At 38.7% G+C, this 26295-nt stretch overlaps 1 protein-coding gene across 4 annotated transcripts in view; it reads left to right on the top strand.

Annotated features, from left to right (window-relative positions):
• Positions 1–8010, top strand: part of cadpsa (Ca2+-dependent activator protein for secretion a) — a 104407-nt gene extending 96397 nt beyond the window's left edge. For all 4 annotated transcript variants that reach the window (XM_028002990.1, XM_028002987.1, XM_028002991.1 and 1 more), the window contains 3 exons: positions 2684–2788; positions 3249–3457; positions 7745–8010. In XM_028002990.1, coding sequence (XP_027858791.1) covers positions 2684–2788; positions 3249–3422 — 279 coding nt within the window. In that variant the 3' untranslated portion in view covers positions 3423–3457; positions 7745–8010. The remainder of the gene's footprint in view (positions 1–2683; positions 2789–3248; positions 3458–7744) is intronic.
• Positions 8011–26295: the final 18285 nt, after the last annotated feature.

Here is a 26295-nt window from a genome sequence, read left to right as displayed (position 1 = left end):
TTGGACTGTCACATAAAACAAACAATTTAATAAAGTATCAAATAATCTTTAGTGTGAAATGTAAAATAACAACTTGGACCAAACCTTAAATCCATCACACGATTACTTTTGCACGAACCAGCTAAACTGTGACAAAATCATAAATGAAGGTATAACATCATAGCAAATTAATCTAGAAATCAAATTCATCTCTAAAAGAATCATTCATGTGTTTCTGTGTCAGTTTTTTTCTCTCTGGTGTTGGCAGTTTTGGTTATGGAGACAAATATTTTGAACTGTCTTTCTGATACCAAAATATTAAATTATATCAAATGCAAGAAAAAAGTTGATACACTTAAAAGGGATGGCAGCTCCATCGGATCTAAGAGATACTTATGTAGGCGTGGTTGTGTGTGAAAACAACATAATTCTACAAATCTGAAATATTTCTTTTGAAATGCACACATTTGAGATGTGATTTCTGCACTGATTAATTTGATTTTATATACTTTAATTCTAAGAGAAGCTACTTGTAGAAAAGGGAAATTTTTTTTTACATCTATGGCCAATGTCTAAGACATCTTACATTCTCCAGACTCTAGACGGAACCGATTGAAAAGTGAGGCATTAAATGTAACATAACATTTGCTTGCGATTGTTTGAAAAAACGAGGCCCACTTCCATGTAAAATACAAAACGCTTGAAAACCACGAGCACAAAATGGCTGCTGTAAAAAAATGGCTGCAGATGGGAGCTGCGTGGCAAGGTGCAAAAATCTACAGAAAAAGCAGGGAAGGAGGAGAGGGTGACGGGAGGAGGGAGAGCACCAGTCAGTGGATCAGTCACTCCAGGCCTGGCCTCTCAGCAGGGGGTTGTGCTCGGGGCGCGATCACAGGCCTGCTGCCACGCTGAAGCCTTCACAGGCACACAGTGACAGATAGGAGGCTGCTGGCACCAGGTCACTTCACTGATTCACCCCAGCACTGCTTCATCATAGCAATTCTCTCTGGCATATATGGTCCTCTGAGCAAGCCTGACCTGCATGTAGGCATTACCGATTCATTTCCAGGTATTTAGTAAGATACTAGCTATGGCTTGTGTGTGATTAAAAATGTTTCTGCCATACAATCCTGAAGACCTGTGAAGTCTTGTGAAGACCAACTATGAGGGACTGGACTACCGCATCTCTTCAACTTTAGCCATTTGTTTTTCTCTTACGTTTTGGCATATATAGTAGTACGCACTCAGTGCTTCACTGTCTCTTTATTAGGACAGAGTCTTTGACGCATGTCTTGCCAGAAGAGTCGTCCCACTTAGGTTTTATTTTCCTGATACCGAGTCACTTCAAACATAAGAATCAACGACATTTTTATGTTTGAAAACTCAATTTCTTTTATAGAGCAGAAAAATAACATTTATTTTAGACAATGTTTAAACCATGACTGTTGTGAACATTGCAGTATCCTACTTTCAGAGGTGGGCAGAGTCCCCAAAAATCGTACTCGAGTAAGAGTAGCACTTCAACAGAAATTTACTCAAGTAAAAGGGAAAAGTAACTGTCCAAGAAATTACTCAAGTAAGAGTAAAAAAAGTATTTGGTGAAAAGGCGACGCAAGTACTGAGTAACTGATCAAATGATCAAACATTTAATATTTAAAAATTACACAATCAATTGGACTAAAATATTAATTTTGTGGAAATTTTGATATTTTAAAGATGAAAATGGCAGTAATTCTTACAAGTAACAAAAAATACACTAGCATGTTTACTCTCTGTTTCAATATGACTTGCGTATTTAAGCTCATGACATTTTGAGCTTAAAGCAGTTTGGTGTGGAAGTGGTTTGTGAACAAACGCCACATAAAGGCCTGTTGTCATAAATGTTGCTTTTTCCTTTAAAACTTCAAATGTTTTATTTCATCTGCTCACTCCACAGGTTTCTTTTACAGCAAACCAAGCAATTTTAAATGTCCCTCATAACTTGTTGACATTCTATGTTTTATGATCCAGGTTGAAGATGATGTATTTAAAAGGCAGAGCACCCCCAATTTAACATTTTATTTAGTGTTTTTAGTGAGCAGAGCTTAGGTGATGCCAAAATATGAACAAGTAGCAAGCCATGGATTAATTGATCCTAATATTAAACATTATGATTTTTGCACTTTCCAGACATTAGCTACAATTTAGATTTTTACTTCCAAAGTTTAAAGTTGGTCATCCCCAAAGTATGTGGGCCTGGCCAGAACAAAAAGATTTGATAACTCTTCACCTTTCATACCTTAAACAATCTTGTAGACATGCCTTTAGGGTCCATTTTTTGTTGTCTGCAGTATGGAGCTCGATATTTTTAGCATGTTTGCGTGAGAACTGGTTAAGGAGGCTGTAGTTATCAGAGTGCTCTAGAGACATTTTATCATCCTCACTTTTACTCCACTAAAATATAAGGACTTTGTCTCCGCTTGACATTGCTAAATATTCATTAATTTTCAAGAATGTTTAACCCTGCAATATTAAACAAACCACTTACTTTTAGTAATTAATAATAATGAACAGATAGAGCAGACCTTGGTACCATCTTCAGTGCTTGGGTTTAATTACGTCAGACCTAACACAGATATATCAATACTGTCACATCTTGTATTTTGTTGTGTACATCATGCGAAGATTCCATTCTGCACTCTGACTCTCTGTGTCTGTGCTACAGCAATGGTACACGAGCAGTATGAATCTTATTGGAACATGGCTGACTGACCGTATGGACCTGCAGCTGCATGTCTACCAACTGAAGATACTCATCAGGATTGTCAAAGTGAGAGCAATGCACCAATGTCTGAACACACGCCGATTTTGTAAACTAATCACATGACTATGTGAATATTCATGAGAATATTCAGGTGTGAAACAGAAATAAAAGTATAAATTAATATTCACTTTGTTCTGAAGTTAAGCCTAACTTATCGCACAACCCCATAATAAGAACAGCATTTTAAGGCGTTCTACAATTATGGGCCTACATAACACACCAAATGTCTCCTGCGTCCAACTGCTGATGGAAACTTTCCAAATTTCACCCCCACACAAGTCAGCTCTTTGATTGTGCAGCAGCCTGTCAACATTAATCACTAGCATTGTTTTTTGTAGGAGAACTAAATCTATTTTTTGTTGTTGTTTTTTTAGTCAAAGTAAGAATGTCCTATTTGTGACAAAGGAAAATATTTAAAAACAATAATTTCCTCAGTGTCTTTACTGTCTGTTGTTCTTTGTGACAGAAAAAGTACCGTGATTTCCGTCTCCAAGGAGTTCTGGACTCAACATTGAACTGTAAGATGTATGAGACCGTAAGAAATCGGCTGACCTTAGAAGAAGCTACCGCTTCGGTGAGGGAAGGAGGGATGCAAGGCATTACAATGAGGGACAGCGATGAAGATGATAATGATAACTAGATCAAAGATCTGGTTGCTACCACAATGTCAAAATGGTATGGGACATTCCAATAACCCCAGGTTGTCTTTTCTTGAGTTCAGAACAGATTATATAGTCAATTTGCTTTTTCTTTTTTTGTCAAATGTCACATTCTAATGGTCAATTAATAAACGTTTCTGTAAAAGTTATTACAAGATGAGAACGCTTAATGATGATCAAAAACTGTTATCAAAATATAAACAGTACATGAGCTCTCACTATGCTGACCAACTTTTCATCTTTTCATCATTTCGTCTCTGAAACACAAAGCAGCAGAAGAAATATAAAGTCCTTTTCACCTGTTTTTGCTACTGAAACTTGAAAAACCCTAAATAGCAATCCACAAACAAGTGATTGGTGTCTTTAAAAAAAAACAACTGATAATTGATATTCATCCCTGAAGTAAATGGCTCGGCAGTTGTCATGGCACCTATTATCAGTAATGGAAAGCATGACACAGTGCTAAAAAGGTTGATTTAGAGGTCGTAAAGACTCGTCGCTTTCACTGGTAACTTACCTGATTGACTCTCAGACCCGAGTCTCTGCTATATTTGGTTCATTTGATGTGAACATTTGCCTTCCCCCAAACCACAGAAACCATCAGGACTAAGTGCAACAGCTTATAAACCACAGTTAGTTCACTCCAGAAAATGTTACATTGGTTAAAGTAACTCCAAAGGAGACACACATGCAAAACAAGATGGCAGACCTTACCATAGATCTAACAAACACATTCAGATCCTTCCTAACTTTGAAAGCAACAAATATTGAATGGGGGTGAAGGGAATTCGGCTCTTATATCAAATTATGACAAAAACACCCAGAGGTGAGAAAAAAACTGTTCTTTTGCTATCATTTATGTTTATCAGACATCTGTCCCATTGGCAGGATTTTGAAAAACATCAACAAAAATGAGCGATACCAAGTTCTGCTTCTTCAAAAAAAGATTCTCTGGGACACAGAACACGTCTCCTTCCTTTAACTATGCCTTTCTTTGACATTTGTGTAAATTTTTGTGACATTGTCGTACAGCCAAAAATGCATATTGTGGTCTTGAATATTTAAGAACCGAACTTGAATCTATCCGTATCTTAAAGTTCTTTTAGCCAAATTTCTTGAAAATTCCCAAACATGTTCATTTGGTGATGTGTCTAGTTACAGTTTAAACCAGAAATGTACATACAGCAAATAAAAAGGCGCACACATTGTTTCTCACTGTTTGCGGCCAAATCGGACCAAACCTCTCTTGTGTTAGGTTGGTTAGAATGACAAAAAGTATTTGCATTTGCTAAATGCCAGAAAGCTTTGCAATAACATTTTTCGAATATTGTTTTGTAACTTTCTTTGAATTTAGAAGTTTAGTTAAATCTGAACAAAATCAAAGAAATAGAATAGAATAGAATAGAATTACTTTATTCATCCCAGCAGGGAAATTATTTCGCAGTTACAGCAGCATAGAGACAAGACACAACAACCACCACTGAGTAGCAATTGTAGACAAAATGAAAATAAAATATAACATGCTGTCAATATAAAAAGCAGCTTAAAGCAGTCCTTGCAAGGATTCAAAATGCAGAAACAGTATGTGTATGTAAATATATGTACAGCAAGTGTGCCGCAGTGCCGTTGTGCGAAATTGGACTGATTGTGTGGAATTGGTCTGAAATGTGTCTGGAATCTGTATGAACTTGGGCCAAACCTTTTAGGACTCCTTCCGCAAGTTTCTCACAGTAATTTGAAAGAGTTCTGGTCCATTCCGTCTGATAGAAAAGGCATAACTCTTTCAGGTTTGGAAGCCGTCTCACAAATTCTCCATAGGACTGAGATTGGGTCTTTGTGATGGCCACACCAAAAAACTGACTCTGTTGTCCTTACACCAGGTCTTTGGCTTTAGCTCTGGGGTCAATCTGCACATTTTGGACCAAAAGACGTTCATCTCTGGGACACAGAACTCGTCCCCTTCCTGATCTGTATGATGGCTGGACATTCCCAGCATGTCTATACTTGCATATAATTGTCTGAACAGATGAACACGACACCTTTAAGCGACTAGAAATTGTTCCCAAGGATGAACCAGGCTGGTGCAAATGCACAGTGTTCTTCTTGATGTCTTGGCTGATTTCTTTTTAATTCCCTATCGGATCAAGGGTGGAAGCAGTGTGTTTCAGGTGTGGCCTTAAAATACATCCACGAGTGTTCCTGTGGGAAACCCAAAAGGTTTGACCCAAGTCATGAAGTTTAAAAGACAAATATCAGTGATACTGAGCAAACGTATGTAAACTTCTAAGTTACAAAAAAAAAAATCCTCATAAAGTTTAGGCATTTAGCAAATAAATATCATTTTGGTAATTCTAAAGAGCCCCCACATACTTACAGTAGGTGAACATAAACCAGGCGTTCTCGATGCCGACTCAAAGCGGATGTGTGCCGGACATGTCCGGTGTAGCACAGTAAACTGCAGGAAAGCGTTTTCACACTGAATCTTTTTATACGCAACACGGAACTGATAAGGTTGAGAGAGTGACCAGGACACGAAGCAGCTAGGTTGCCATTAACGTGTGCTTTGGCTGCCCTGGTGGAGGAGAAACGGGGCTAAGCGCCCAACTAGATCATCAAACCTACTAGTATCCATTCGGATTGTGGGACTTGAAGGAATTTGTCAGGAAGAATATATGCGGTCGGTAAGCTTGACTATGAAATCTCAACCGTCTGCAGTGTGTGCAGAGCCCATGTGGTTCACAGGATACACAAAGTAGGCCAGAGTATCGGAGCCTCAACTATCCAAAAATAAGAAAGGTATGGTCTGATTCAGCTTCAGTGAGGGAAAAAAATGTTTTTTTAAATTTTGTATGTAAATATTTGGTTTCAACTGTATTTGATAAAGTAAATTCTAGTTGCATCATAGAAAACTTTTCTGGTCTACTCTAAGCGAGGGGTTGGGATAGTTAAAATGTTTTTCTTTTATTAAAAAATGATTTAGGTGTGAAACATGGAGCTGGTTGATGATGTTAGCCTGACTTTCATTTAATTACAAACCTCCGTAGTTAGAAGTTGGCGAAATCAATTCCTTTGTTGAAGTTACAAAATGTAGGTTATGGGAAATCAATCTGGAGTTGAAATACATTCAACTTCATAAAAACACACCCTTTTTTTTTTTAAGTCTGCTTGCATGAGACGTTAAATTGTATATTTGGTTCGGAAGTATTTGTTGCTTGGAGCTGTGAAGTTAGAGAGAAAAATCCTGTAGGAGTTTTGTAATAGTTTGGGGTTTTTTTCAGTCTTTCGAAAAGGCAGCGTTATGTAAAATCTCCTCCTCAGACCTGTAGTTTCTAAACTTTGGCCTCAGCTCCTTCAGACTAGCCAGCAGCAATTAGCAAATACCAGGTGGAGCTCCACCTCTACTGAGCTCATCAGAGTTACTTCTCAGTGCAACACCGTTTAAAACATTATCAAAGGGCTAATAAAGGAGCCTTGTTGTGATGACTTAATAAAAAATGAGTGTCAGAAAGAGCAGGAGAGAGACTGTCTTAAAGAGACAAAGGCCCAATTTTAAATTATGAAGTCTATTATCTTTAACGTCATATTTGACAAATATGCATTTTTACAACTGAAGATTCTTGATTGTCTTATAAAACGTGTCTGGAAAATACACAACAGCCTTTACGTTATTAAGTATAAGTATACAAATTGTACTCTTTGAGTCACACTTTTAAAAAAGTTTACATTTAAAATTTGGTCCCAATTACAAATAAAAGATACAAAACTTCAACTTCACAGTTACAAGACACAAGTACTTTTGTACCAAATACACGTCCATATAGATGCTGTGAAACACTAAGTTAGGTCCGCAGGTTTTTTAATTTGTACACTGGGTTTGTTCCGGGCACAGATCCACGGTTTTATAGCCTTTTCCCCAATTAGTATTCTAACTCTAAACTTTGCTCTCGTAATGTTGATGACACCACTGCAAACAGGCTGGAAATGTAATAAATCTCCCTATAAGTTTACAGATAACATTGATTAAAAATAAGCTGCCTTTTGTCAGAAATCATTAAACATTCGAGACATTCGACTGCAACTGTGTTCTCAGTTTCCCTCCTTTTCCTGTCTTTTTTTATTAAATGGATATGTTAGCAAGGTAATATAATTGGAATCTTGGTTTTATTACATTAATGTGTTACATATTTTTCACATTTATCATTTGAAAGCAAATGTCTTATTTCATATAAAATACCTTTTACATGATTGAAGTATTTCCCATTTCTGATGTACATTTTTCTACGTGCCCTTTGCTTCGTTCCAGGGTGTACGATGTGGCTTCCACGCCTTGTGTTGGATTTATTGTAAGTGAAGTTTTTGCCAGTAGTTTCCTTCTATCAGCTGTTTTCTAACGATGTTCTTCTTGAGCTTTGCGTCATCCTGTGTAAAAGTGCTGCATGTCGCTGGTGTCCACTCCTCAAAGTGCTTTTGCTTCATGTGTGAAGTCACTGGAAACTTCTGTTTTGCCTTCTCGAAGTGCCCATTATTTCTGAGAACATTTCAATAAAAGGTAAATAAAATGTGGAAACGGCTGTCAACTCGATTATTTGACTTTTTTGAAAGGAAAAGAGCAATGGGTGTGTTGTCTATGACGGAGTATTAGGGCCACGCTGAGGAAGAATAAGAAATAAAATTACGAGAATAAAGTTAAAATATCCATTTATCTATCCATTTTCGAGAGGTGGGATACAGCCTGTACAGGTCGCCAGTCCATCGCAGAAGTTAGAATATTATGAAAACAAATTAGTATGAAGTCGTATCATGAGAATTAACCCAGGTGTTTTGCGAAGCTGAACGGTTGCCGTGGGAGATTAAAGGATCTCTCAGTCATGCATGGAAGAGTCAAAACAAAACTCCAGGCATGATTTTGATAAGGAAATAACATCATAATACGATGTAAAGCTCAGAAAAAGTCGATTTTACGTAAAACGACCCATTTAAGAGGAGAAAACTTGCTAAGTGATTTGTGAAATGTTTCTTTGTATTTGTACAAAAAAAAATTGTAAGAATACAAACTGTTCAGCTGCTTCATGTTCCAGATTTCAGAAGGAGTGGACACTGGAAGTGCACAGGGATTTTACCCTGTGAGACTGCAAAAAAAAAAAAAAAAATACATATTTGTTAATCTGTGAGCATGATCTCCTTCCTTCATCCATAGCAGCATTTTCTTAAAACAGACTCGGAGATTAATCCTGCGGATTAAAGCGTCACTCGTGTCACATCCAGAAGATTGAAAGAATTGTCACAGATCAAATCTTCATCCATCCATCCATTTTCTGTTCACCCTTGTCCCTAATGGGGTCGGGAGGGTTGCTGGTGTCCATCTCCAGCTACGTTCCGGGCGAGAGGCGGGGTACACCCTGGACAGGTCGCCAGTCTGTCGCAGGGCCAAATCTTCAATGACTAAATTAAAATCCAGAGATCTCGGTCTCAAAATTAAAATAATATAGAGACCCAGACAAAAGACAAGAGGATTATGCATATTATAGTCTCAAAAGAAGGGCAGATAAATCTTAATTATTTGTAGAACGGGGGAAACAAATCCTTCTAAGAAGAAAGAAAAGAGGTTTTAGATGAAGATGGATGAAATGAGTTCAATATTATTGCCAGTGCCATTTTTTTCTTCCGCCTTGGGTTTAGGGTTAGCTGTGAATGATGCTGTCGCTAAGTTGGCTGTTTGCTTTAGGTTGAACAGGTTTTATATTTTTACATTAGATTAAATAAATAAATCGCATAAAATATCATTTCAAAAACAAGGCAATAAAAGCAAAGAAAAGGACCATAATGAGCAAGAGCAGTAATCATACAGTAATACGTTGCTTTGGACGTCACAGTCTGTAACTGTTAGTTTTACAGTTTTTTATTGTGACTTTTAAGATTATTTTATTTTTTACAATGTACATTTTGTTTAGCATTGAAATACATTACAGACCCTCTCAAACACTATTTACCAACGGGGGGAAAAAAAACATCAGGATATGACGATTTTAAACACTTTAAACGATAAAATCCAATGCACTTAGACCAGGGGTCTCAAACTCCAGTCCTCAATGGCCGCTGTCCTGCAACTTTTAGATGTGCCTCTGCTGCACCACCTGAACAGAATAATTAGGTCATTAAGGCTCTGGAGAACTGATCTACACAAGGAGGAGGTCATTAAACCATTTAATTCCAGCGTTTTGTACAGATTTAAAAACTGCAGGACAGCGGCGCCTGAGGACTGGAGTCTGACACCTGTGACTTAGATGATTTATTTATGTGTTTAAAAAAAACCAACTAATTGAATGATCACTAATTGAAAACTAATTGAAATGCTCTTTCAACTAATTGAAAGACTAATGTCTTTATGACATTAGTAAAGACGAAATGGTTAGTTTCTCTCTTAATTAGTTAATTACTGAATTACCATTTCAGACACAAATGACCTGGTGAAAAATGGACCACTCACAGGGAATAAAGGTGACTTGTAACCCCGAATTTACACTACATCCGCCTCTGCTCTACTGTGAACGGCGGCGGCGCTGCTGCAAGACGCAGGCGTGGGAAGTGCGAGAGCGCACCGCGAAGGCAGTGATTAAAAAAATCACGAGAGATGTCATGGAAAACGCTGCAGTAGTTCTCAACCTCCAAAATGAATAGTTTTCCCTCCATTGCTCTGATGCTTCTGCTGTGACTTGAGTGAGAAACTTAACCACACAAATCCACATTTGTGTATGCATAGCCTTAACTGATTTATACTGACAGCTTATATATATACTGTATGTATACAGATATACAGTATATATATGTATATATATATATATATATATATATATATATATAAATCAGCAGGGACACACCCCTGCCCTAGCAACTCCAGCAGATCTTCGCCCACTTGATTATTAGAAGAGCAGTACATTTGGCCTGCTTGTTTTAACACTATATGTGCTGTACAATGGCTGCTGGAAAGGATAAGTTCTTTGTTGTTGACTTACCAGTTAAAAACCTCTTGCTGTGTCCTTGATGATTGTGCAGGAGGCTCAACTTCAGCTTCTGGCTCTGACTCTGAGTTAAAGATGTACAGTTTGCAATTGGGCATCTGTTTGCAACCATTTTCATGTGGATAAAGACGATGTGCTGATGTGTAAACATGGGGTTGGAAGGGCGTGGTCAACAAAAGCTCATTTGTATAAAAGTGACCTAAACCTAAACACCCAGCAGCTCAAAATAGGCAGGACTGAGCAGGTGAAATCTCGTCATCTGAAAATGATTTTGTGCAAAAAAAAAATGTCATTAACATGTTTGGTGTAGGCCATAGACCAATTCTAACTTTAGAGCTGAAGTTTATAACTTTTATTTTATTTTTTAATCTGTTTTTAAATTATCTTTATGTTATGACAGTATAATGAGACAAATGATCTGTGAAAAAAATCGAGCTCCTCTCCCTTCTCCCAGTAGCAATTTTGGAAATACACCACTCAGTGAGAAACAACCAATCAGAGCCAGGAGGAGGGTCTTAGCGCTGTCAATCACTCTGGTGCTCACTCCCTCCCCCTTTCTCTCTGCTAGTCTACAGCTGGTTCACCACAACATAGCCTGCCGAGGATGAAAAGTCTAGCTTAGTAACTGATGACGACGGACAAACAGTTTTCCTGGAATGGTAAGTTGTTTCTCCTGCATTAGCATTGATTCACTTAGACCAGAGGATACTTACTTATACTTAAATAACAACCCTGAATAGGAGTAACTAGTTTATTTACTTTGGATCAACATTATTAGCTTTTTCTTCTTTTGCTCTTTCTTTCGGTTTGTTATTTTGTTTGTATTTCATTTTAAATCCTGTAAAGCCCTTTGTATTGCCTTGTTGCTGAAAATGTGCTATATAAATAAAATTACCTTTACCGTCACAGCGCTAAGCCCCTCCTCCTGGCTCTGATTGGTTGTTTCTGAGCAGGGCGGAGCATTCCTTCAGACAGCAGTAACAGCTCAGGAAGGAAGTGGAGGAGATCAACCTTTTCACATTGTCTAAAATATAACACCGCCATGACATGGTGACAGTTTTAACAAATATGGAAAAACATGTTTTTGTTGTAAAGTAAAACAATAAAAAAGTATAAAAACATTTTAACACTACACTGAAACAAAACATTGTTTGTTTGTTTTTTCTGTGATGAGATGAGACATTAAATTCACAAATATTACATCACAAATGGTAATCATTTATCGCTATGCTACATTCCAAATTTGGTCGCTAAGCATGTTGACCTTGATGTTTCTGATCAGTAAAGAGTTTTAATTGGATTCTGGAGATACATCTGCTCGTTCTGGTTCATTCTGGTAGAATTGTATATTATTTATTACAAAAATAAATATACAAATCATTGCTTCAGTGATAGTGGACAGTTAACTCCGGCTTCCAAAATCTCCCCCGACCTCTATTTATTGTCATAAATGCTAAAAACAAGTTGTTTAAGCTTAAGCTCAGAGAAATGGATCCCTGGAATGTTTTATTGTAGTGTTTCACAAAATAATATTTATGCAACATCAATACTTTGAGATGTGATTTAAACTCTCCTTTAAAAAAAAAACAAAAATATATCAGGAACAGAACTTCATTCAAAGAGTTACTGAGGTGTATTTGAGTAATATTCCACTGGTAATTCATCAACAGAAATGAAGACATCAGCTTTATTGATGGGGGGATGGAAAGTAATAAAGAAATGTCAAAGAACCATTTGATAGAGGGGGGAAAAAAAGAAACAGAACAAAACATGATCTTGACCTTAACTGTCTCTGCAGAGGCCATGGATTCCTTCATATCCAATACATGGAGAGAAAAAAATAATAATCAACACACAGCTTCCAAAGCACCATACCTATTTCACCATCCAATCTGCTCTGGGGGTGAGCTCGTTCTGAATGTCATTCATTTAATTTCCCCATGAATATCCAGACACGATTGGGCAGTCCTGTGCAAGAGACGACACCAGGGCGGATTAATGGGCCTGGAGATTTATGTTGGCACGATCTGAGCTGCTTTGGCTTTTAAGCTTCAATCAAGCGCGGAAATGGGAAATGATAACGGTATGAAAATAAAAGAGAATCTCCAACTGACCATCACAGTGAGAGCTGGCCGTCAGTCTGAGGAGCCGGCAGACCGCCGCTGTGCTCTGCTGAATCCCGCCGTATGTTTTGCCCATCAAGACGTTTCTCTTATGATGCGGACGCATAACAGCGGAAGGGGGGGGGGGAAAAAAAAAAAGAGAGGTCTGAAATCAGATAGCAGCACAAACAAGCAGGCCGACGAAAATAAATTGTTTTGTGATTTGTATTTTATTCACAGTGTCCTTCAGGACGCCGACGTCAACAGAACAAAGCAGGAGTTAGGCCAGGCGGTGTGTGAGTGTGTGTGTGTGTGTGTGTGTGTGTGTGTGTGTGTGTGTGTGTGTGTGTGTTTGTGTTTATGGACAATTAGTTTGCGAGGCGCCGTTATGGAAATTGCCTGTCATTTGGGAACGCAGGTAGATGTCAGATCCTTTTAATAAATCCGGACTTTAAAGCCTCTTATAGATCCCCTCTCCACGCACAAACCTTCTTATCGTGGCTTAACGAAGGGACAACCAGCCTACTGATTACTTTTAGATTTTTTTTTTCCTGAAAACAGTAGCTTACTATTTAAAGCAATCTTACACAATGTTCAGGCAACACAGATAAGCAGATTGTGTGTTATCTCATGGAGCAAAATTTCACCAGATGGTTTCTCGTGTTTCACCGCTGTGACAGTGGAATCGCTCCGCCCGAGCTCATATTGGCGATCATAATCAGAAATATATTTAAATGAAACGTGATACGAAATATGAAAGTAACAAAACTATTACTGTCCTTTGATTTCAAGTTAGGCAAACATCCTGTGTTTGAAGAGAAAAAGAGAAGACAGTGGGATGATCTCCTGCTCACCACAATTCTGCATGAAAGTGACTTTTAAAAATCTGCTAAAATTATTATTTTGTTGCTGCAGTATAATGTAATCATCAGTATATTATAAATGTTTGAGTCACTGTTTCACCTTAAAAGGTATAAAGTCTATACAATCAGAAGGCTCTTTTCAAAATGACTATCCCTTTAAAGGAAAACTCCAAACATTGTTGAGACCTGTCGAGTTTCCTCTTATGAACTCTGCTGTCGGCCTTAATGAATTCATTAGTTTCTCGCACAAAAACTTTAACGCAATTAAAAATATGTTTTACGATAGGAAGAGGTGTGAAACTACCAAAAGCCCTTGGAGGTTGTAGTTTTTCTAGCTGAAAATCGATTAAATATTCTTATCCAGTCGTTTCAACTCAAAAAGAAATCGAGCACATCTGATTTTTGATGTGGCTGATTGACTTAGATTTATACAGTAAATGCGGTGCAGTAATTTTCAAAACAGTGATGCAGAGTGACTGTGGGTGGATACAACACTTCCACTGAAATAACCACACCTTCAGGGGACTGGTTAATAGTCTGTGGGTAAAAGAAAACCCTAAAGTTTCTGTTTGGGGTGTTCAAGGCCACCTGCAGGCCTTTATAAGGAAGTACATCTAGAATGAGATGACTTCAACTCAACTTAAATTCAAAATTCACCCCAAAGGGAAATTAAATGGTGTTATAACTCAAATTAATTCAGATTCTTCAAAGAGTTATTGTAGACAGTGATGGTTGTTGGCAGGAACGATCTCCTGTAGCGGTCTGTGTTACAATTAATTTGAAGAAGCCTCTGACTGAAGAAATTCTGCTTTTCTAAGTCAGTCTCGTGAAGCTGATGGTCAGGGTTATCCATAGCTGTCTTGATTTTGTGAAAAATCTTTTGCATCGTCATCTCCAGAGGTTCCACAGACGCCCCCAGAACAGAACCAGAACAGAACCAGTTTGTTGAGCCTTTTTAGGTCCCTGGCTCTGATGCTGCTGCCAAAATATAACGGCAGAAGAGATGACGCTCTCAGCAACAGCCTTATAGAAGATATGCAGCATGTTTTTCACTTCCTCCGGTCTGCTCTGTCCCTTCTTATAGACGATTCACTGTTGCTGCGTCTCCAGTCCAGTCCAGTCTGTTGTCCAGTGAAAACTGAGGCATTTATAATCCTCAGCCACCTCCACTTCCTCTCCCATGATGGAAATAGGGTTTGATCTAACCCCGTTCCTCCTGAAATCATCAATCATCTCCTTTTGCTTTGTTTATATTTGAGATGAGATGATTGTTCCCTCCATCACACAAAGCGCTCTACCAGATCTCAGTACTCAGCCTCTTGTCCATCTCTGATACTACTGACAACTGCAGAGTCGTCTGAGTATTTCTGGAGAATGCAGAAGGCAGACTTGTGCTGGAAGTGGTTGAAGAGAGAGAGATTGAAAAGGAATGGAGAGAGTACAGAGCCCTGTGGTGCTCCTGTGTCACTGACCCACCTGTTTAGCTACACAGTCCGTCAGTCTCACAAACTGTTTGTGAGGTAGTCATAGAGCCAGGCGATTGCTGAGGCCTCCACCTGTGTCTTCTAGTAGTTTCTGACAAAGCAGATCAGGCTGAATTGTGTTAAATGGACAAAATTAAAGGTCATGATTCTCATTGCTTCCTGCTGTGTCCAGAAATAAAATATTAACAAAGGTTTTGTTGAAGAAGGTGCATGATGGCATCTTCAACTCCACAGCGATAAGAAAACTCCTTATTCATGCTTGTCTGCTTGTCCGTTTGGGCCAACAGGACTCTCTAAAGAACATGGCCCTTCAGAGGGCAACAAGTTTATGATCAGTGTTTGCCGATGTTTGAGTTTCCTTCGGTACCGTAACCAGGCAGGACGTCTTCCACAACAACGCAACCTTTTCCCGGGTCAGGCTAAGGTTGAGAGACCTCTGCAGAGCCAGAGGCTCCAAACACGGACATCCATTAGAATTGTATATAAAATCAAGTAGAGCTTGCATAAATCTTCACTGATGCAGAAATGAAAAAAAAAAAATGGGTCACACATCCTTTGAACATTCACCAGAATGCCCCGTGGAGCAGAATTCTCAAACATCCCACTTTTTTTTTTCTTACTTCCTCTGATCAAAGCCTGAGATTCACACTGCTGATTGAGTAAATGTGAGTGTAATGTGGCGGCCGGTATTCAAAAGTGACAAATGCCTTGCAGTCATTAGGATGCCGCGAAAGTGGCTACAAACCTAAAATACTTGTAAGCGTCTGACATCTTATTCTGTGTGCCTCCTCGTGAGGTCGCCGGGGCAGTTTAGGATGTTCAGTTGTTTGTCTCTCTGGGCTACATTCAACGCAGCGCTAGCATTCAAGGAGACGTGGGCGTCGGAAGCTGGCTTGCCGCTCTCCTTTTGCCCTCACTCGGCCGCAGGCCTGTCTGATTGATGACCCGGAAGGGGGAAAAAAACGGGGTCAAAAATTAGAGGATTGTTCCTCTGGGTAACAGAAAGGAGTGGTAAATATGCAGAGAGGGTGAAAGAAGCTGGAGGAGGTTGTTTGTGGGGGGAAACCTGCTGGCAATCTACCTGTGAGCCGAGAAGCAGGTTGCTTTGCAAGTTGCTTCTTGGTATCTGTCCGCTCGCATTTCACACGAAGCGAAATTACCAACGCAATGTCCATTTCGGGCCCTTAGAGACCGTTTAATAAAAACAAGTGCGACGGTGAGTCACTTTGACGGACTGCAATGGATTCAGCGACGGCTGCAGAGGTAACGAGGAGACCTGGAAGTAAACGTTCCTGGTGGAAACGGTGGAACAAATATGTGCAGAGATTTGTGCGCTGACAGAGGTGAGGCGATGTGACAGGTAACGCCGCGGGGCGAGAGAGGTTGGGAGCACTCGGCCGGCCAGGTAGAGACGTGACAGTCGTCCCTCTGCAGAGCGTCGGGATGGAAATGCTTCTTGACAAAAAGGCTCCCGTCGGAATCCAGTCAAGCGGTCACGTCTGCTGTTCGCAGCATAAAGCCGCAGTCCTGAGGTGACACACCAAGACACGTCGCATCCATGGCCGCAAACTTTCAGCTTTATTTTTTATTTTTTCTTAGAGCATCGCTGGGCTACGAAGGGAGAGGTCCTGTCGTCCAATCAGCACAAAAACCGTTGTTCCGTTTTTGAGACTCTTTCAAGTTCATCTCAGAGTTTGACTTGGAAAACATTTCAGTCATTTATTTTTTGGTCTGTGAGAAATTTTTGCAATGAAAAAATAAATAAGAATCATTATTAGATGTTATGATTCTACGGAGTTTAGAGTGCAGAAAAGGAATTTGTGTGAAATCAAGAAATTTCTGGACAACCCTGACCATCCTCTTCGTATCTTCAATCAGAGGCTCCTTCAGAGTCGCTGTAACACAGACCGCTACAGGAGATCTTTCCTGCCAACAGCCATCACTATTTACAAGTGGTGTAAATATTAGTTTTGAATTTGTACATTTCATACAAACACAATGATTTTATTTATTTATTTATTTATTTACTTTGTCTTCATCAAATTGGTTTGAATCACAAAACAATACCCAACAAAGCTGAAGAGTCAGATAATGACAGAACATTTTTTTTTCAGTTTTATCTCTTCTAATTCCAGCAAAATCAAGACATAGTCGAATGTTTTACATCTCACTCTGTGTTACAATGAACACATGTAACTAGTAAGAAATATTTTTCAAACCAATTAACAAGTTCATATTTCAAACTTAAAAAATGCATAAAAGCCTGAAGAAGGGGGGTACAATGTGATAAACTGTTAAAATATAATAGCTTTTTCTGTATTCAATGAGTCCGTCTTAAAATGAAATAAAATTGAACGTCTTTTCACAGTGATAAAAAAAAAACGGACTTGATTCGACTGATAAAATAGTATTTAAGCACACAACTGTTATCCTGAAGTTCCACTTATGTGGCCCTCTGAAGTCCTGAGGGCCACATAAATGGCTACGGTGGATATTGCGGTATTACTGCGGGATTTTCTTAGTGAAATAATCGTTTAAAGGGAAACGAAAAGCTTCCCGCCAAATTCCATCTGCGTTGACTCGGTAGATAATGATCCTCCAATGAAGAGCTAAAATTCACACATACTTGAAACCTTTCTAATAATGTTTATTTTCCTTATTTTAATACCTAAAACATCAAATATTCCTTCATATGCACCAACAGCCACAGTGGAAACCATGTTCGCACAAAAATACATAGGAAGTTTACCAGACCTCGGTTCTTAGGTGTTCAGTCAATCAGCACCAAAGGAAATGAGTGGTTCTCCTGGATTGGCTGCTTTGCAAACCCCCAGCCAATAGGGTGTCGAATACCATTACATTCAACAGGTTCAGTTTCCCAGCTGGAATTTCTTAAATATGCTCTACGGGAAAACAAAAATCCACAACTAGGCGGATTTTTCGTGAACAATTTGGAGCAACAATCCAGAGACAAATCTCCAAACTTTGAACGACGAGGAGGAGAGCCACTGCAATAAGAGAGTTTAATTTCACCATAGTTATTATTTTCTTTTCTGATAACGAAAGCGAGAAAATATGTGACTACGAGCGGCTTGCTGTGAGAATTCAGCCTTGGCGAAATGCAGCTCATCGGAGCAGAGGATGCTTATTTGTCACAACGCATGCGTGCTTTCATCGTTCATTTATAATAAAACATAATACATGAATAAAAATTACTTTAAGTCTGTGAGGCTGTGAGCTTAGTTCAACACATTTAGGCGGTGAACCATAACCAGTTCAATTTAACCCGGCTGGACTGACTTCACATCTAGTTCTTGTTGTTCACGAACTGGAACGTTTTGTATTACTAAATGTAAAGATAATCCATAAAGCAGAGAAATTTGACTTGATTAACTCAGGTCAGATGTACGGATGCTTGGTGATCACGCTGGCCGTGTCTAATTTAGGGTCGGCTGGTGAGGGGGACAGACTTCAGGTTCTACGTGCCACAGATGATCAGGATCAAGCAGAGATTTGTTTCCCAGAGGGGTCCGTGTTCATTTCAGCAGACCAGAGCCAGACCTCGTTCTGCACATCGTCCATAGAAAATGTTTCCCTTGACTGACTCTGCAAGGATCGTAAAAATAATAAACAAAAGAAAAATCAGTCAATAAGTAACACACACATTTTAACAGATACACTTTTTTTCATTAAAAAAGTGTCGACTTTTGGACCTACTTTTTTTTTTGTTTGTTTTTTCTTTTGCAAAACTCGTCTTTACCTTCAAAATGTCGCCGTGTGTTTACAGTCAGCATTGCTCAGCCATGAGTCTCCATTCACTCAAGGAAAACGGTGTGTTAAACTGTGGATCTTTAACTGTTTGAGTTTGAATCATTCCCTCTCCAGGATGGAGGAAAAAGATTCACATTAGACATTCAAGAACTGGGAGAGATGCTGTTTCAACTTTTGAATCCACCGCTATGTTCAGGTTTGAGCGATTGCTTTCATAAGACACGTAGCAGTTCGTTTTCTGGGGAACGTCTGCAAATAAGTTATAGCCGCCGATCCGGATCAGGCTCCAAAACTATAAATTCTGCTGCTCTTCCCTCTGGACTCCGTCTCCAGTCTTTCAGACACACAAAAATGGGTATTTGCCACAATCAGAATAGGCAGATCAGGCTATTTAAAGATCGGTAATCAGCAATTGACCAGAAAACTGCAATCGGTGCACTGCAACAAGAGTATTATTTTTACTAAAGTGACTGAGCATTTACAGTATTCATATTCTGGCGGTTGTTGGTCTACTCTGTGATAGGTTTATTTTGTCATAACCTGCAAAGAATCAGCCAGAGACAGAGATTAGGTTTCTTTTAAGTTCTTTTCTGCAGAATAGGAGAATTGAGAACAGACGCGACGAATCGCTGTCAAACACTGTCTGAAATCAATTCTGCTAGATCTTTCTTTGCATTTCTCTTTATTGTATAGAAAAAGGAGGTTGGGCTTCTTCACACAGAGAATTGACCAACCGTCTTCACATTCTTGTACCGCCTATGGACATGCCCTTACAAGGGCATGTGACTGACCACAACTAATCAGTTACATATGGAACTAATAACACATGAATGTTTAACGTTATCAGCTTCCAAGCAAACATCCTAAACAAAGTTAATAATATACTACAAAAGAAAGAGAAGTTAAGTAAATATAAAAAGAAGAATAATATGAGAGTAATAATATAAAAAGAATAATATGAAAAGAATAATATGAAAAGAATAATATGAAAACATAACTTGTAAAATAAACTCATGAGTAAATGAACAGGAGGATAATTTTTCTAACACTCTGCTTCTGATGATGAAGAGGAGTAACAGTCAGATGTGGACAAAGAACCCAAAAACTGTACTCAAGTAAGATTAGCATTACTTCAACATATTTTTACTAAACGAAAGGTTGTTTTTTTTAAATTGGTAAAAAGTCTACTGGACAAAAAAAAAACATTTTGGTGGAAATTATGTTGTTTTAATGACCAAAATGACAACAATTCATGGAAGTAACAGAAAAATAACAAAATCAGGCAGAATTATTTTGTTTTCTAGATCAGTTTCTTTCAATGAAAAACAACAACAACAACAAAAAACTTCTGAAAGTGCAGCTGTGTGTCTGTGTCTGGTGAACTTTTGGTTGAAACGTGTTTGTTCTTCATTCAGTGTGTAGAAAATCCAGAAACTTTACTCAAGTAAGAGCAGCAATACTTTGTAATAAAACGACTCAAAAGTAAAAAGTACAGCGCAGTAAAAAATACTCCTAAAAGTACACGTTTTTCAAAAAACATTACTCAAGTAAATGTAATTGAGTAAACGTAACTAGTTGCTACCCAACTCTTGTAACAGTGCAGCTACTAGTGGGGCTGTGACCGATCCAACTGGTCCACGCTGGTATAGTGGTGTAGTGGGATGCAGCTACTTTTCCAACCTCAACAGTTCTGCACAACTCATCCTAGTTGATTTTATAAACCAGTTTGACTTGAATGATGGAAGAAGTGACCAGTCTCCTCTTCACCACAGCTACGGCACATAGACCAGAAAACCTGTCTCTCCATTCCTCCTCCGTCGCGCTCCGCAGATCACCATGCAACCTCTCCAGTTATTTGTTTTTGCCAGTAAGAAATCTAATGAGTGACACTACGACTGGGGAACTCAAGGACTCAAACGTGTATTTGCCAACGCATAGCAGGTTAAAGCAGAGAACTGGCAAAGGCTAAAGTGAGCCGTGTCTGTAGGAGAATCCCTCCCCAGTGTCTCGTCTCATTTTCTCAGGTTTTAACGTCAGTGAAAGTTGTCACCACAGTCAGAAAGTGTGACGACAACTGTCTGCGATTTCCTGTACGGAAATGTGTGATGCTGAAGTCGGGCCCGTTGTCGGCATGTTATTTCATTAACAGTCAGCTGACATTAAGGTCGCCGTGCGTCCTCTGTAGTGTCAACATTTGCTTTAAATCTGCATTATTGAGTGAAGTACGCTCAGTTGAAACTGAACAGACATGACAGTGTTTATAGTGACTTGCTGTTTTATTTCCATTGTATTTGTTTCAGGCCTTTCCAGTTATAATTGTTTTTATACCCATCAACCCCAAAATACAATAAGATATTACAAAAAAAATAAATAAAAAGAACACTCTGTTTTGTAAAACTATTTAAATAGTCTTTTCACTGCATCGTGTGATAAAGTGCAGAAATGTTTTAGGAATTTTTGCACTACTGCAGTTTTTTTTTAATGTACTTTTTTGTATTTCTCTAAAATGTAAGATGTTGTAGGAATCCAGGGGCTTCAGGTTCGCTGCACTAAGTGCTCCAGGAACATTTTTCATATAAGAATAACTTTGTTGATCAAAATCCCATGGAGCTACATTTCTGTAGAGGTTTGTGTCTGGTCATTTTCGGGGGGCAGACGGTATTAAATTAAAACACTGACTCTGGCTCTAAAACACAGTCAGATCATAATGTGGTTCTCTACGTGCTACAGGTGTTGCTAACCGGACCGGACTAGTGACTAGTTGCATTTACACGAGAAACCTTTTCGAAGAAAAAACAGTATTTTTACAACTCTGTACTTTTTACTTTTACTTGAGTCGTTTTACTATAAAGTTGTTGCCACTCGAGTAAAATTTCTCAAGTGTCCACTGAATGAAGAACAAACATGTTTTAACCAAAAATTCACCAGGCACCAGACACACACCTGCAGTTTTTGTTAAAGTTTCATAAGTTTTTTTTTTTTATTGAGAGAAAAAAAAAACGATTTGTGGAAGAAAAAAAAATGTTTTGATGGATTTTGCTATTTTTTTTTTGTTACTTATATGAATTATTGTCATTTTGGTCCTTAAAATACCAAAATTTCCATTTAACTTTATATTTTGTTCCATCTGATGATGTAGTGATTAAATATGAAATGACTCATAATTTGATCAGTTACTCAGTACTTGAGTAGACTTTTTTTTTTTTTTTTACCAAATACTTGTTTACTCTTACTTGAGCAATGTCTTGAATGTCTACTTTTTACTTTTACTTACTTAAGTAAAAATATGTTGAAGTAGTACTACTTTCACTTGAGTCCAAGTTTTGGGTTCTCTGCCCATTTATGTTGCTTTCCTAATTTAAGAAGCATCCGATGCCCTGAACTGAATATACAGCCTGAAGTTCTTCTTTAATTCATAACTGAAATTACAAACATAAATTGCTTTGTCTTTTGGTTTACGGAAAACTATGAGCAAAGTTCTGAGTTTGTTATCCAACATAAAAATAAAAGACGTTTACGAGGTTTTTGTGAACGACTGGACAAATTTTCCTCGTAAAAATAAAGTTATGAGTCAAAAAACGAACAAAATCCAGCAGCATAGCCTGGAGAGGCTTTTAGTGCATGCTATCCGTTGTCTTTGGATTATCTGAGATGGAGTCTCTGGCGTATCAGACCCAGGATTGAAACTTAAACCATAGTTTTATTTTTAAATCCTGCACCAACATATCACTTCCTAATGTTAACTAACTGTTTTATCCCATTATTCAGGGAAAAAATGGGAGTTAAAGTTAATTAACTGTGAAACTGCTAGATTTACAAACAGGGTCCTTGATTCACCTCAGACGTCTTAAATCTGGAAAACTGCACACTTTGTCTTGCACTCCCTCGTCGCCTTAACCCATGAATGAATGCAGACGCTCCCTTAATTATTCATTTGCATGTAAAAATGGTGTTTGCACCACAAGTTATTAGACATGGCAATGAAAACAACAGCAAAGTAGAAGTGCTATTACGCTGAAAGTGAAAATGAGACACTCGTGAAGCGAAGACAAGCAAATGTGTTTTATTTGTATTTCGTTTCTGGAATGACAGACCGATGGAAAACTATTGAATGGAAGTAATAATTTTTTTTAAAAAGCAGCGGCCTTTGGTTCTGTGAGCTCAAGAATAAAAAGACATAAAAAAAATAAAAACAATAACTCCGACATCCCGAGTGTCTGGAAGGTTGAAAAATAAACATTTTCTCATGCTGTTTTGTTTTCAATTAGTTTTATGGAATATTATTTTGCTTTTAAAATGCAAAACACCAACCACTATGAGTATTACGCATCGTGAGCATGTGACTCAGACGTCTCATGTCAGGTGTTCTTCTGAGTGTTGCTGAGTACAGCTCTTGTTCTCTACGTACAGAAATTTAGGCTTTTATCGCCGTTTCCAAATGACATTTTGATTTACTCGTATTCTGAACAGCTGCAACAAAAAAAAGCCCATTTGTTAAGAGCCGCAGTGTTTTGGGAAAACTCAACATGAAAAACCCTCGGAAGCGGAAGATGGAGAGAACGTGGGCGGTACAGATGTCAGTCATTCTATTCGGCCAAATGTTCATCATCGATTAATCAGAAGTTTTTATTAAAATGACACAAAATAACAAAATCCTTCTGGGCTTTTTGAGGATATCAACTTAAAGTGGACCACAAATAAATAACCGTGCCTTTATGACGAACATTTTAACAGCACTAGTTTATTATTATTTTTCTTGATCCAGCTCCTTCTTGTTGAGAAGGTGCTTTACTGTGTATTGTTTTTGTAATTACTATTATCTATAAATTATTATTTATAGATAAAGTTTATAAAGGCCCACAGACTGATAGAACGTAATACATACTAGTGTGTGATTGTGTGTGTGAAAGTCTTGTGAAAAGGGATGGAGAGAGTACAGAGCCCTGTGGTGCTCCTGCTACCACCTGGTCAGAAACACTGTCCTTCAGCACAGTGCTCTACAAGTACAGACCATTTAGCGACGACTGATGTGCTCGTCTGCTTACGTCAAGGGTTGTGGCATATTTTCTTATACAAATGTTTGGCACAAGGCAAGAGACACTTCTACTGAAGACACGACAAGAGGTGGCCAAGACACGTACTGGTCAATCAGCACGGGGGATTGGTTCCTGAGACGTTGTGTTACGCACCACAAATGCCTTGGAGGCATTCACAGTTTTATTCAAAGCATTGAGTGCTTCAAGAAATGTCACGGAAAATAAGGAGGTTATGAAATAGCCCAAAAGTGACGAATACCAAAGTCGTCAAATGGTGAGAAGGAGCCACGCGGCACACCTTTACTCCCGGGTCTGAGGGTCCTGCAACTTTTAGATGCGTCCTGGTCCAACGCACCAGAATCAAAAGGCTGAATGGCCTCATCAGTATGCAGTCAGGCTCTCCTGCTAATGACCTGATTATGCGTTGAAGCAGAGACGGGTCTAACACCAACCCTCAACACCTGGAGTTAAAGACCCCTTGAAGTGCATTGAGTCTTACTGTATGACAGTATGACTGACAGACACATGTTTGTGATTTTCAGTGACATACATGAAGACCTCTGCCATAGATGTTATATTTATGATCTATGTTACTGTAATGACATTATGACTGGCTGCCGGTTTTTATAATTGTGCCTAAACACTCTAGCACTCTAATTTGTATACTGACACTTGAATGTGTACTTTACAATATCAATGTTGCAGTAATGTATTTTTGTAAGGTATTTTCAAATAACTAAACAATGTTCACATATTGTGATGTTTACTGTTAGGCAAAAAGCACTTTTAGTTCATCTTAGTGAAAGCGCCACACATTATGCACAAGTTTTCAAATATATTTCTTTTTTTTTTAAGTTACACTGAATAACAATATAAATAAAACACTTTTGTTGCTGCTCCTATTTTTTTTACATGAGCTTAAACATTTTCTATGAACACAAAATATCAATTTCTCTCAAATATTGTTCACAAAACTGTCTAAACCTATGAGAATGAAAAAAGCACTTCTCCTTTTTGCATAGATAATCCATCCCACCTCTTAGGTGTAGCGTACGAAGATGCTGATTAGACATTAGCATGATTTTGGATCAGGCGTGCGCTAGGCTAGCCGCAATGACAATATTCTGCTGAACTGGAGGGTCTGGAAACCAGTCAGCATCTGGTCTGATCACCATTTGTGGAGTGTTGGTTCGCTCCTCTTGAATGGCTGTGCAGAGCTGATGCATATTATCGTGGATACTGGATATTATTACCAGGGTTTGCCCCAGAGTATCACAAGCCTGGCGGGCCACCAGGCTTAACTTGCCACCCCAAAACCAAGCTATGTAGAGTTTGCTTATTTTAACTTGTTTTATTTTTTTTTATGCAGTAACAGTGAAGACAGATTAGGCTAGGTTCATAGATGACACATTGAACTGGGTGTGAGTTTCCAAATGATGATGCCAGCTCACACACACACACACACACACAGACCTCAGAATTGTTCTAACTTTTAACGCAAAAACTCAGTGGGCTGCTGGTGGACCCCTTACCACCAGGCTTAGCAAGTTTTCTCAGAAAAAATCTGTTGTTCATATTTTTCATGTTGATTAGGGAGGTAATAAGTATAGGTTATAACTACTTATTTTATCATTGTCATCATTTGACGTCATCGACTTTGTTTCAGTTCATCCAACGTGGGCCATGCACAAGCAGAAAGCGTCACAATTAGGTAATTATTGGGTAATCAAAGTATAGAATTTCTTAAGTTTCCAAAAGGAGCCTCGGCGGTGTTGTTTCCAGGATTTATTTTATTTTTTTAATACCGTTTGAACTTGATTGGACTGGGTCACAAACATTACCCTGGTTCACTCTCACGACCCGTTCAGGATTACCACTGCGACAAATATTGTTGTTTTTATCCATCTTACCTCAATGACATGTCCATGAGGAGCACATGTAGAAAAAAAAAAAACAATTTCCCTAACAAGCCGCAATATTTCCCTTTATGCATTAAAACATGTCTGTGCCTCTGCTTTCGGCCTCGCTCCGCACGGGGAAACACTCCCAACGTTTTTATCAGCTTATCCAGCAAAATGAAAAGTTCCAACGCTCGGCACTGCACAAATTAATTTTAACCCCCCGCCGCAGCTTTGCATCCACGTCTTGGCAGGTTCGGGCAGGAAGAATCACGAATTATAAATCTACAGTAAGTGTGTTTTTTTGGGTTTTTTTGCACTGAGTACTTTAGCCTGATCACAGCAAGAGCCTGAATCCTTACATTGTTCTCTGTGAGTCAGAACTGTGTTAAAAAAAAACCAGAGCTGCTGCTCACGCTTTCCCCCCCTCACCGTCATCCTCCTTCCTCCTCATTGCTGTTTACTCTCCGAGCTCGATAGACAAATACAGTTTAAATTTAAAGTGTATCTCACAGCAGCTGCATCCACAATGTGGAGGTGGAAGTTCTGCTGCAGAGGGAGGGCCACGTTGGGACAGAGATGCTGCATGTCTGGTGGCTACATGATCTATAAGACTCTCCTATGTGGCACCCAAGGAAAACAGGCGCTGCTCCACGTCCAGACTGAGTGTGGACCCTGTCC

The sequence above is a fragment of the Xiphophorus couchianus genome, chromosome 20 (genome assembly GCF_001444195.1).
Source record: "Xiphophorus couchianus chromosome 20, X_couchianus-1.0, whole genome shotgun sequence".
NCBI classification, from domain to species: Eukaryota; Metazoa; Chordata; class Actinopteri; order Cyprinodontiformes; family Poeciliidae; genus Xiphophorus; species Xiphophorus couchianus.
The sequence above is the reverse complement of the archived record's forward strand: the minus strand, read 5'-3'. Positions and strand labels throughout refer to the sequence as shown.